The 13,801-nt window shown below is 41.2% G+C and overlaps 1 protein-coding gene across 2 annotated transcripts in view; it reads left to right on the plus strand.

The window, feature by feature from the left end:
• Positions 1-13,801, plus strand: part of Insc (INSC spindle orientation adaptor protein) — a 113,052-nt gene that overhangs the window by 58,156 nt on the left and 41,095 nt on the right. For both annotated transcript variants that reach the window (XM_038331381.1, XM_038330620.1), the window contains one exon: positions 9,277-9,390. In XM_038331381.1, coding sequence (XP_038187309.1) covers positions 9,277-9,390 — 114 coding nt within the window. The remainder of the gene's footprint in view (positions 1-9,276; positions 9,391-13,801) is intronic.

A 13,801-nucleotide genomic window follows, 5' to 3' on the forward strand; every position in this document is an offset into this window, starting at 1 on the left:
CATTTGTCTTCTTTCCCAGGGACGCACGTGGTTTTGTTAGCACTTGCACTACTTCCAGAGGAAGCACATCCCAGATACTCTGTCCTCCAAAGACCTGGGGTGGAGGTGGGAAAGCAAGCAAAGGGGACACCTCCATCCAGGCATCATAACGCCCTTGGGCCGTCATGATTAGTCCCATAGATTTTGCCTGTTTGTGTTGAGAGAGGCAATAGACATTGTGAATTTCTCCAGTGTAGGGTTTTCTGATTCAGATAGATGGAAGAATGTGTGATCTGCTGGGGGTAAGGGGCAAGTTGTGGGAATTTCCAGTTAGTTTGACTTTCCTATCTATTTTATTCTGGAATAGTGTATGGTTCTCGGATCAGAACGAAGAGATGATCGGTAGAATGTATCAGATCTTTAAATTGCTGTTTAAAAGTGCATACTCAAATGAAAGCAGTTCCCTTCAGTCATTTTTCATAATCATCCCTAGATTTTTACATTAGCTGGAAAGAAAAGTGTCATAGAAGAGCCAAAGACTCTAAATGATGCAGATTATTTTGGATGTAACTAGATTGTTTTTTAGATTTTTTTCACAGAATTTTAAAAAAGCAATTAAAGCCTTTTGTGAAAATATTTATAGCAGGAATATAATATCTAATGCTTGAAATTATAAAATTAATTACTGGCAGTTGGACCAATTCCATTTATAATGCATGTACTTTTTCACATACCCATTCCATCAAGATATGTTCACAACAAAATTTTGGTTTGTAAGATTTATAGTTAATCAAAATTTGTTCCATGTTTGCCAGCTGTACTGGTGATAATTGTGATGTCAGTCAACCAGGAAAAATGTAGGTTAGTCTGTTTGTGACACTTGGAACCTTCTAGTAAAGGTATATAAAATAAAGTATCAAAATATCAATGAGTATCATAAGAGTAATCAATAAAACACTTTAAAATTTAAATTCAATAAATTAAGGAAAATTTTTGAGAGGAAAGTACACTGGGGATATAAATTTAATGATGAGAAGTTATAAAAATGTTAAAGAAATGTTTTTCACATATTTTAAATGATGTTAAGTTGTTTTAATGTTCAAATTACAGTCACTACAACTGAATGACTGATGCAGGGCTTTTATTTTTATGTCAATACAGATAATATATGGGAAATTACATAATACTATGCTGAAAATTTTGAGCTGTCAAAATAAAAATGTGCAAAATCACAGACACAAATAGAATTAAGTCGTGATGGTTACTGCCCCTGCTTCTCACTTGAAGATCCTTTGGACTTGGGACCCCCCTGCTCCTACAGAGAATTTCCATCTGGTTCCTACTCTTGCTGCACCAAGGCACCTTCTCGGGCAGATCCTTGGCACATTTGGGCCGACCTACCTCTGGAGCCAGACACTGCTTGCAGCTCCATCGTTTTATACGTTTGAACAGTGGTGTTTCTTTCAGCTGTACCATTACTTTTCAGGAGCAATCTGGGTCCCTGGTTCTCTTTCTTTCTGCTGATACACAAATACTTCCAAAGAGGCCCCACAGAATTCTGAGCCTTCACTCTTCTTTTCATACAGTTCTCTTTATATGGCCTCCGGATCTGGGCAGCTTTTCTCACATACCATGGGTTTCTGGCACATTCTTTTGTTTTGTTGCGTGTAGCATTTTCTTCTAGACTTAGGGATATTTTTCTTCTTGAAAGGAATGAAATCATCCAAGTTTTGGTCTTCCTGAAGCCTCTGGTTCTCACATCTTATCTTCATTTACCTCCCTAAGTGGGGTATCCTCAGCTAAAAGACATTTTCTCCCTGATCAACAGTTAATCCAATGCTGGGTTGTTGATACTTTGTCCAGGTTCTGTCAAGTGTGTTCAGTCTGTCTGTGCTATCCCCCCATAATCATACATTTCTCCACTGTGTTTTTTTAGGATACAAATGGTTTCCTTTTCTCACTTCCCAGAACTTTCATCAGGGCATTTGTCCATTCACCCTTTGGGGTATCCATGCTGATCTTTGTTACATTCCCCTGTTTCATAACCTTGCTAAAGAAAAAAAACAAAACCCCAATGATAATTTTCATTGTATTTCATGATCAGAAGTGTAAGTGATTTGGGTGGGGCTTAGCTGAGTGACTACTATTTCCTGTCCCTCAAGGAGATGCTGTCCAGCTGGCAGATGGTTTGGTGACCTCCAGTCAGCTTCCATCACATGTACATATGTTATAAGTCTGTTTTCAGGGGGAGTGTAGATAGGGATTCTTCAGGAGACTTCTCCTGGGTTCTCAAATGTCTTACATGCCATTCTATAGCTTCCAAAGGACTATCTAAAGAAGTCTGGGTTGACTGCTCAAGGCTTCTTATGAACTCATCTTGGAAGTTCTGGGACATCACTCCTGCCAGTCACTGGCTTCTATGAGGCAAGCAAGGCATCAAATTCAAAGGAAGGGTGATTAGAATGTTGACTTCTTTGGGAGGAGCAGATTGGAATCTATAGCTATCTTTAATCCACTATGCCCTGCCCATCTGTCTAGGTTTGATGTAACTCCTTGGCTCACTTTGTCCAACTGCATGCTTTCCAGCTAGAGCTCCAGGAAAAGTCTCACAATGTTTTCCTTGATTCTTTTGAGAAATGCATTTTAGCCACCTTGGTTTCTCTTGCTTCTGATAGATTTCACTGATGCTCACTGATTCTTTCTGATTGAGAAACAACTGAAAGACACTGTACTTTCTGGTGCCTTGTTTAGAGCTGATGGATGTTATGAATCCTTTCTCCTTCACACCCTTTTCTCCTGTTCTTAAAGACATTGTTATTATTCTTGTTGTTTCAGAACAACAAGAATATGTGGTCTGTTGTTTAAGAAAGTACTTGTCACTGACCTTGTAAGTCTGTCTTGTTTTATTTTGTTTACAGCCTTTGACCCTTGTTATGATCTAGAGTGAAGCATCTTTTTGAAATGTCTCCAGTGTAGATGGAAGTTTCTGTCCTGCCAGGTCACACAGTCATTCAATGCCAAAGAAACACACAGAGGCTTATATTGTTTATAAACTGTTTAGTCTATTAGCTCAGGCTTATTATTAACTAGCTCTTGCAACTTAAATTAACCCATAATTCTTGACTATGTTTAGCCATGTGGGTTGGTATCTTTTCTCAGTAAGGCATTCAGTAAAGCATTCTTATCTTGCTTCCTCTGTACCTGGTTGGTGACTGTGTCTCTGTCTTTCTTCTTCCCAAAATTTTCTAAGTCTGATTACCTCATCTATAATTCCTGCCTGACTACTGGCCAAACAGCATTTTATAAAACCAATACATGTGACAAATCTTTACAGTGTACAAAAACATTATCCTACAGTGCTCAAGTTTCTCTTTGATTTCCTAAAAAAAAAGCTAAACAAAATGAAAGCAACAAAAAACCCCAAAATTATGACAAGCAAACTCTCCAAAAATTAACTTTTAGAAATGTGTATGTATCAGTTACCAAAATAGATAGGTTTTTCCTGGGGATACAGGCAGGAAGTCGACTGTGATGTAGAAAGCTCTTTTAAGTCCGATGAAGAAGGAATTGAGTAGGAGGAGAGACTTAGGGATTGAACACAAAGGCATTAGTTGGGGGAGACCTCTATACTACAGACATGCTGGAAAAATTTCACCTGGAAGTAGTTCAGGGGAAGTGTGGCTTTGGCAACAGCATGATGGAAAATCCTGGGATCAGCAAAGGGCTCTGGGTCAGCTCTGCCTCTTCCTCCAGGTGGGAGCCTGGTGAGTTCACGGATTGTTAGATGCTGATGGAGGCGAGGACATGGTGAATATTGTGAGTAGGATTGAAAGGTACTTTTACTTTGGCTTCTGGATTTTCTAGTCTAGTAAGGTCATATGCGTATTAGTAATGGGACTGTTAACCTTCAAAGTAGAAATGCAGACTCATAGGAAGTATTTGTTACATTTTTGTGGCTAAGACAAAATAATTGACAATAGTAACTTTAAAAGGGGAGGGTTTATTTTGGGTTACTGTTGAAAGAGGGGTGCAGTCCATCATGATGGGGAAGGCATAGCAGTAGCAGGAACATGAGGCAGTTTTCACATCGTGTCCTTGGTCAGGAAGAAGACATGAATATTGATACTCAGTTCACTTCTTTTTATTCATTCTGGGCCCCTAGCTCATGGGATGACTCCCCACTTTTCTCCTCAGTTAAACTTTTCTATAAACACTCATAGATGCATCCAGAGGTGTGCTTCCACAATGATGTAAAATCTGGTTAGGCTGGCTACAAGTATTAGCTATCACAATGGGGACATAGTCCAGTTCTTGTGAACCATGTATGTTTGACCTTAAGTCAGTTGTGTGTTCTTCAGGTTCCTCAAATGTGAAATGAGAGCTGAATTAAAGACTGACATTGTAATGTTCAGAGCTTTGTGGATTCTTCAGGAGACTTAGATCTGTTTTTCCAAATTTATGCTGGGGAAAAGTATGCTTACAACTTTTCTTTGTCCCCGAGATATGCCTGGGGTGTAATTACTGTATATATGTGTTTAGACATTAACATGAAATTATTCTCAGACATAAATGGTCTAATATTAGCAGTTGATTGCAGAAGACATTGGGCTTGAATTGTTTAATTTAATGCTAATTTGCTTCAAGTGCAAACACTCATCAGGAACATTAGGTAATTATCATTTAGGTACAAGACCACAATATATGATGTTTACATTTCCATTTGAGTTATTTTGCTACTCATGGCTGTAACATGAATAATAAAAACCCAGAGACAGATATAGGGGTTAAAGCTGAAAATCAGAGAAGCAGAAAAGTAAGCCACTAGCGAGACCTTTTATCTCTACCATTGCTCAGACTAAAGGGGTGATCCTCAGACTGCCTAGATTGCACTGTGTCTCCACCAAACCTCAGACTCCATGCTCTAGTGAGTTCCTTTCTCTTCCTAATTATATTCCTCTTTCCATCCAGCCATATCACTCCTGTCTCCACCTCCCTAGTGCTGGGATTAAAGGTGTGTGACTTCCAAACCCTGGGATCAAAGGTGTGAGCCACCACCACCTGGATCTGTTTCTGGGTCAATCTTGTATAGCTCAGGATAGCCTTGAACTCACAGAGATCTGTCTTTCCTAGTCTAGGGATTAAAGGTATGTGCAGCCACTAGTGGCCTCTAGTGGCATAGCTTTGCACTCTGATCTTCAGGCAAGCTTTGTTTATTAAAATACAAATAAAATATTACTACATTTCCCCTTTTCTGTCTAAAATAAAAAGGCTATAACTAGTATAAGAAAAACTATATATAATAAATATAATAGCTATATACAATATATACAGGCAATAAGTACATCAACAATGTCTAGTCCATTTGCATTTGACAAATTCAGAGAAAATACTCGATTATATATCCTATCTTGGTGATTCCAAAATCTTGTACCTAATTTACTTTCTGTCTTAACTTGCATTACCATCCAAAACTATCTTTTACTATCTCTCAACCTTATACACTTTACACCTCGTTAGTGAGTTTCTTTCCTGCATCTGGTAAACAAGGAAAACTATAACTATCTAGTCTTAATCTCCCTCAGAGACCCAAGAAGGAAATAATATTAACCGAGTAAGCAGAAAGTGCTAGCAAGCCAAAAAATGTAAGAAATGACAAAAACAGCTAACTTCCTGAATAGTCACCCAACCTTCCTCTGCAAAGTTGGGGCATCCATCTTTGGCCTACAGGCCTAGCATATCCAACAGACTTTTCTGTGAAGTAGGATATTCCAAAAGGCTGGCCCTCTTTCTCTTGATAATGTTTGGTAGTCTCTTTTTTTGGTGTGTTCTGCTTGTGTGACAGCACACTGTTAACAGTCAAGGCAAGGCATTTTCTTGCCCAGTGGCTTACTTTTGCCACAAAGAGAATAAACTCAATATAGAGTTTCTTTGATGCCCACCATCTTCTCTGAAATAGATTGGTTCTGCAAGGAGCACACGTCTCATTGTTGTAAAAAAAGAGCTTATGCTATTAAGACATCTTAAATGCCATATTCTGTAGATCTATGACTGTTTGAAGATAACCTGTCTATCTGAAATATATATTTATTTGACCTTGAAAACATACCTAATATGATTACGTTTGTCGTAATAGGCAATTAACTACTAACCTGCATTTCCTTATTATTCTAAACAGTTGGTAATAATAATTTTCAAAGTCTAGAAACTTGCATTACGTTAATAAATGAGTTGTATAGGTACAATACCTAAAACAAGAGTAGAAATGTATGTACAATATGTTCTAACAAATTTCAAATTTGTATCACTATACAAAAGTATTTATTTATCAATATATAAAAGTATTTGCATACAATATACAAAAGTCCAGTCCAGTGTAAAACACTTAAAACTAGTTGCTTTTATTAAAGTAGATTCAATAATCTACCTTTTTGTCTTATCATATCTATATCCCCCTTTTTTCTTTTCAAAGCAAGAACCTTGTATCTAACTTCCTTTATTTAACTTTTTCCTCACCATTACCAATAACAACTTATAACCAATCCCCCTAAACAATGACAAATATAACCCAATGAAAGACCAAAAACCACCCACCCCACCTCTTGGGAATATAGGTATTGATGTAGATGTGTCTTCTATCTATTTGATGATTTCATTGGTTAATTAATAAAGAAACTGCTTGGCCTGATAGGTTAGAACATAGGTGGGTGGAGAAGAGAGAACAGGATGCTGGGAGTGAGGCAGATGCCTCAGGCAATCGCCATGCCTCTCCTCTCTGAGCCAGATGCAATGAAGCTCCCATCCAAGATGGACGTAGGCTAGAATCTTCCCGGTAAGCCGCACCTTCTGGTGCTACACACATTACTAAATATGGGTTAATCAAAATGTGAGAGTTAGCCAGTAAGAGGCTGAAGCTGATGGACCAAGCAGTGTTTAAATGAATACAGTTTGTGTGTTGTTATTTCGGGGCATAAGCTAGCCAGGCAGCTGGGAGCCGGGCGGCACGAAAAGCAGGCCTGCCTGCAGCTCCTCACTATAAGGCATCATCTTCTTAAATTTACTTCCTGTTGTCTGGGGGTGGTAGTATCTTTAGGGAATCCTGAAAAGAAAATATTGGGTCCTGGGAGAGGTAGCTGTATCATTTGTTGTCAAGTCTCTGCATGATGGGGAAGAGCAGGGCTTGTCTCAAGTCAACAGTGGGTAAAGGGGCAAACATGCATATTCATTACAGAGATCTGTGCTGGCCAATCTTGTTGTTAATGCCTGCTGTTGTTCAATCTCTTATATGAGGTACCTACCAAATCTTAGAGAACAATTTTTTTATTTTTAATGTAGTTTGCTTAAATATACACTTAATCTAAGGATTAACCTGTGTGTGTGTGTGTGTGTGTGTGTGTGTGTGTGTGAAGAATTCTGTGTGTTTGAGTAAAGAGAACAAAAGAGAGGCACCCAAATCTCTTTATTTTCATCAATTTGTAAGTGGTGAAACCAGGTCCTGATAAGTTTATCTAATTTGCCCAAGACCACAAAATGATGACTTCTAACAACATTTTACTTCACTGTAGTGCACACTTTCAGAAGTTCTTTCAGTGCTTGTTGGCAAGTTCAGTATAAGAGTATCCAACATTGTACAGGTAAGGAAATTGAGGCAAAGAAAGGCTATCACAAACCATCTTCTCTAGAGCACAGCGCCAAAGTGGCAGAGCCAGGATTGGAACTCAGGCATTTTAGTTTCAGAATCTGCTCTTAGCCAAATGCATTCGTGATTAGAATAGAGAGTTAAAGAAAAGCTGAGACTAGAGCCTGAATCCCTTTCTTCCTTTCTACAACACTAGGTGATTTAAAAATATAGCCTCTTGATATTTAAAAAATAAATAATGCAGGAGTTGCAGTACATGCCTATAATCTCAGCACTCAGAGACAGAGGCAGGAGAAGTGGGTTATAGAGTCAAGGATGGCCTGAGCTGCATGAGACTCTGTTTCAAGACAAAATAAAAGGGCTGGGGAGAGAGCTCAACCTGCAAAGTAATTACTGTACAAGAAGGAAGAGCTAAATTCCACCTCCCAGATTCACCCATGTTAGAGAAGCTGGTGCCGTGGTATGTGTGTGCCATTACACAGCTGAACAGGAAGACAGAAAGACCTTTTGAGCTCACTGCCTGAACTAGTGAGCTCTAGGTTTAGTGAGAGACTTTGAATCAAAATATTGGATGGAGAGGTACATATATACACATGCATATACACATGTACACATTCATGCATGCACATATATATACATGCACGCACACAGACACATATACAAGTGCACACAGCCATGCACACACATGTGCATACACATGCAAACACACATGAGAACACAGGTGTACACACATGCTCACACATGTGCATATATATACACAGAGAGCAACTAAAAATACCTGAGATTTGCACTCATATTTTGCAGAAATTGTCCACTGCAGAATAGGAGGCCCATAAAGAGGTCTCCATATCTACATTTCCCTGGTGAAACTTGAATAAGTGTGTTCATTAGTCGGTAAGAAAAGCTGATAATCAATAATGAGTCACACAAGCCAAAGCTAATGGCTGATTATGAAGTGTTTCCATTTGTAAGGCATTTCTCCCCCAGAAATTAGCTAAACTCTTCTAGGAATAATTTTCATATCTTATTTGTTAATGGCTTTCCTGGCTCTTCCTTAAGATTGTGGTCCTATGTCTAACCTTCTCCACATATACTAGAGTGTTTCATATTTGATCAGTATAGCATTCATTACTCATGGAGTTACCTACCTGTCTGTCAAATTCTGGTGTCATTATTTGTCATGATTATGTCCCCAATGCAAATATCCGAGGCAGTGTGATGCTATTGGGGAGTGCTTGTCTCAGCCCTTGAGCCCATCACCAGCTGGGGTTCATCCTTGTCTAACAGCCGTGCAGGATGAGCAAATTGTTTGGCCGTAGCTATTGCTACCCCTTTGCTGTCACAGTTGATGCTTGCTTATTTCATCTGTGGTTTCTGTTCTCATTGTGAAGTTACAACACAGCAAAAAGGCGTTTGCTAAGGCCTTCAGTGAACTAGGATGGAGCACTATTGGTTTGACATGATCCTCCATCCCTGCATCTTTTCAATGGAGCTCAGACCTCACCCCCCCCCCCACCAGTGTCGTATTGTTCACACAAGTAGATGGGACAGGACTTCAGATACCACAGAGGCTGCTAGAAGCATGGACCTCCTGGTATTCCATCGAGGAAGAGGAACAGAGGCAGGTGGAAGTTAATCACTTAACTTTTCTCTCTTCCCAGGCACTTGTGAGAAAAATCGATACCTCAGACAATATCTACATCATGGAGTCTACCACAGGGAACCTGTTCAGCCTGACCCAGGAGGGGGCTCCTTTGTGTCGCATCATAGCCAAGGTGAATTTCAGGGCTGGGGACCAGGGAGCAGGGCTGGGGGAAGAAGGAGGAAGATCTGCCTGTTGGGTAGGTGGGAACAACTGGCTCAGATTTGTCTTGACCAAACTTGCTGTGTGACTTCGGAGGAGTCACTTTTCTCTGTGTTTCCTAGACCTCATGATTTCATTTCCCAGCTGACACAAATGGATATAGTAGTTAGGGTTCCCCAAAGGAGCATAACTTATGAAATGCATCTGTTAAAGCAGGACTCATTAGTGGTTTGCACAGTGCTGTCTGGGTAGTCTAGCAATAGCTGCCTTCACACTGGAGAGACTGAGAGCCAATAGCTGCTCAGGCCTGGGGGATTCCTGGAGAGCTGCTGGCTTTATTCCGCATTGGAAGACTGAAAATTCTGGTTTCCAATGTCAGTAGAGGATGCGGTGGATGTAACAGCAACTCCAAAGATGATGAGCTTGGGAACAGAGTGAATGGGTTTGCAAAGCATAGATGAACTTGCCAGCAAGATACAAGTCCAAGCAGACAAAAAGCTAAAGTTTCTCCCCAACTTCCTGATAGTCAGGTTACTGATAGTGGATAACACCCACATTTAGGGTGAGTCTTCCCACTTCAACTAGCCTAGTTGAGAAAATTCCTTAGAGCTATGTTTCTTAGTTGATTTCAGACTCAGCCACATTGACAGCCAAGATTAATCATTGCAGATATGTCCACAGAAGTCTGCCGTCTTTCTAACAAGGTGCCCGCCATGTCAACCATTCTTTCCCATTCCACACATCTCTTCTTGACAGTGTAGGGTCCCTGGTGTCTGTCTACAAAAGATGTAGTGGTTCAAAGACCATTTGGCATATAGCAACAATGCCATAAACAGATAAATAAATCTATAAACATGGATTTTATATGGCTCCTTTCATGATGGAGTAAGAAATGTAGTGTCTTAAACTCAGTTCAGAAAAACCTTTTTAAGTATAGCCTTACCTATAGTTAGGCTCCATTCAAATCTCTTAATAGCCCTCACTATAACTTCTACCCCATAATAATTAGCAGCAGCATTTTCAGAAGAAAGAAGCGGAGTATGTCTGTAAACAGGGACTTCATCTTGTCAGACATGTGTGTTCTTATGGGATCTATCTGAATATCCCCTTCTAAGCTTCTTGGTCAGATCCTCAGAGGCCCATGGCCACTCTGGCACTGTATGGGAGGAAGAGGAAATAAACATGACAACTGTGAATCATGAGCTTCCTGGCTGACTCACTCTGGACTGCAGCTCTAGGGCCAAAGTTAGGTTTATTGCTGTCTTCCTTTCGCTTGGGAAAAGAAGCTACATGAGCTAGTGACCCGAGTGGAACTCAGTTCTGTCTTCTGGAGATTCAGATGCCAGTCTCAGGAGGAGGATCCATGAGCATGGCCTCCAGTCCCATCTGGATAGCAATCCTTCAGAGAGTTTAAAAACACCGATATCTTGCAGTTCTGGGCAATGCTTGGGGCTTTTCATTTCAGCAAGTTCTCTGGGAGATGATAAACTTCAGAGTCACGGATCAAAGCCCTTAAGGAATTGAAATTGGGGTAAAGGCTTGTCAGCTCTGGTCAGGAAACAAGTGGATTGTGTTTAATGGCAATAGCTGACATTGTATCTATATCATTCATGTCTTGCATAACTTGGTTCTTTTAAAACATGGAAACAGCCTACGTAGTGGAGACTCTGTTGTTCCCATTTATAATAGAGTTTATGACTTGCAGAACTTATCCAAAGTCACAGAGCTAATAAATGAGTCAGTTCAGAATTAGAAACCAAGAGCTCTGGTTCCAAGTTCATGGCCCCAAACCCACAGCAGTGACTCCTGGCTCAAGCCTTAGGCCAAAGTGTGACCCAGAATCACGGGAGTTTTAAGCAATTTCTGATTCTGTTTTAATTAGTCTGGAATGGTAGATAGGTTTATTTTCCAGGTGATTTCTAATCCCTTGCTGGCTGCTACTCTCTCTTGGGGGCATTAGTTAAGATTTTACTTGAATACATGCGGTTTTACTGGGGAAAAGGAAACAAGGAAGGTGTTGGGCTGTCTCTCCCAAGGATTCTGCGACTCCATCATTCTCTTGGTGGCGAGTCTTGTCCTGCAGAGGTCACATGATACTGTGCAGAACAAAGACATTCTTCAACCTCTCAACTCCAGTTTGGAGATGAAATTCCCAGACTTAGCTGAATTTCTTTTGGAACAAAGAATGCTTTTCTCGTAAAAAAATAAGTGGCAAATCTTGGCTGGCCCAGGTTCTCAAAACCTCCTTTCTGTGTGCTGCTGGTGTAATCAACACCTACTCAGTGCCTACTACCTGCCTGTTGCCATGTTCTTCTTTCATGGAAACAGAAAGGAGATGTGAGTTTGAATCTAAGCCAAGGGTAGTGCTTAACTTCCTGCTAGTCTTCTCAGAGGTCTAGGACTCAGCCTGGGCTAATGTTGACTCCAAACATGTCCAGTGGGAGGGGAGAGAGCAGGGGAGAAAGGCCTGGGAGGAAAGGGCAGGAGACAGAGGCCTGGGCAAGAACCATAGGCAGTTATACTAGCCTTGCTCATGGAAGGAGGCTGGCCAGGCCTGGTACCATCAGCCCTGCCTTTGTAAACTGTGGGATTTCAAGAGACTCCCTTACTCCACCACAGTGTCTGGCCTTCCTGGTGGAACAGGAAGCCTGCAGTTCTCATCTTGTTAAACTCTAGTCTGAACAGGCGGCCATGGTGAGCTGTTTTCCTCATTTGGTCACTGCTTCCTCCACTTCCTCACCTCTTCCAGTCTTCCCCTGCCCCAGCTACCCACACAACTCTGGGCTCCCAGTGTAGCCTGGACTCTTAACAGCCTTGACTAGAAATTTCAAATCTTATCATGATGCTTGGAGTCATACCCCAACATAGCCTCTCCAAGGGAAGCCATGGGTCTTGGTGAACAGTAATGACCAAAACATAAAAAAAAAGAAGTACAAATGTACTGTATCCTGGCTGTTCCTCATGTGCCAGGCCCTGGACTGGTAATTTTTGCATAGCTATGGTATTTGAACCACACCCATCCCCTGAGATGAGCATCTGTCACACATGAAATCTCCAGGACCTACAGTAACTTGCTCTGCTCCAGCCTGAAACCAGCTCCTCCTATCTCTGTTCTCTGCTTTTCACCAGCTTCATTGCTGAAAACTTAGGGTCCTTCCCTGAAAGGGCCAAGTCCCTGCTCCAACAACGCCATCTCTGTCTCAATTGTCATTTCTTCTTTCTTGGTTTCTGGTGTATTACACAATGAGTGATTAACTTTCCCTGGGTGTGAGGCTGGTGAAAGTTAGGACTGGGAGGTGTTGATGGGAACTGGGGACTGGGGAGACATGGAGCCTGAGTTTTCTAAAGCTGGAAACGGTCATTGTGATGATGATGATGATGATGATGATGAGGAGGAGGAGGAGGAGGAGGAGGAGGAGTAACAAAACCATTCCTTTAGTATTTACTATGTGCCTGGTAATGTTTGAGTGATTGTTTAAACCTTCTCAAAGTCCTGTGCAGAAGACCGAGTCTACTCCAGCTGCATAGGCGGGGAGCTGAGACACAGGAACCAGTAAGATTCACTAGGCTGTTCATTAAAGGTGACATGCCCTTTTGTGTTGTGAACTGTCTCCCGCCAGTGTTGCTCTCTGCTCCCTTTTACCTTCTTTCCTTCTCACTCCTCCTCTTCTCCCCATGCCTACTCCCTAGGCCTCCATGTCTTTCATTACCGACCAAAGCACTGTGTTGTACTTTCCGCTTGCTACCTCAATTGATGAATCAGCCGTCCTCAGATATGTTAAGAGTTATAACTGCTAGATTCTTGATGAGTATGTGTGTATTTTGTGGTGTGTATGTGTGTATGCATGTTTGCATGTGTGTAGGCTCATGTGTGTGTAGCTCCATATGTAGGCACATACATTGGAAAGTCTGAGGTTGACAGTGCCTGTCTTCTTTGATTGCCCTCTACTTTGTGCATGAAAGCACAGTCTATCAATTCATAACTCACTGACTTGGTTAATCTAGCTAGCCTGCTGGTTCTGGGAATCTCTTGTCTCTACTTCCTGTGTGCTGGGATTATAGGAGGATTGCCAGGTCTACCTGGCATTTATCTGGGTGCTGGGAATCTGAACACTGGTCTTCACAGTTTTACATCAACTGCTTTACCCACAGAGCCATCTCCCCACAGCCCATAATTCACATGTTTAAAGGGAGGAAGCGGGTTCTCAGTTATTAAGAAGCGGGTTGTCTTAAGTTATGCCCATTCACGCAGAGCTGGAATTTTAGCCAGGTCTTCTGATGCCAGTCTTCATTTCAACCTTATTGTGTCAGGTCCTTGGGATGAAGTAGGCTGAGGGTAGATGCAGGGAGAGGAAGTGGTGATGCCTTCTGTCTTTTCAGTC

This window comes from Arvicola amphibius, chromosome 1 (assembly GCF_903992535.2).
Source record: "Arvicola amphibius chromosome 1, mArvAmp1.2, whole genome shotgun sequence".
NCBI lineage: Eukaryota > Metazoa > Chordata > Mammalia > Rodentia > Cricetidae > Arvicola > Arvicola amphibius.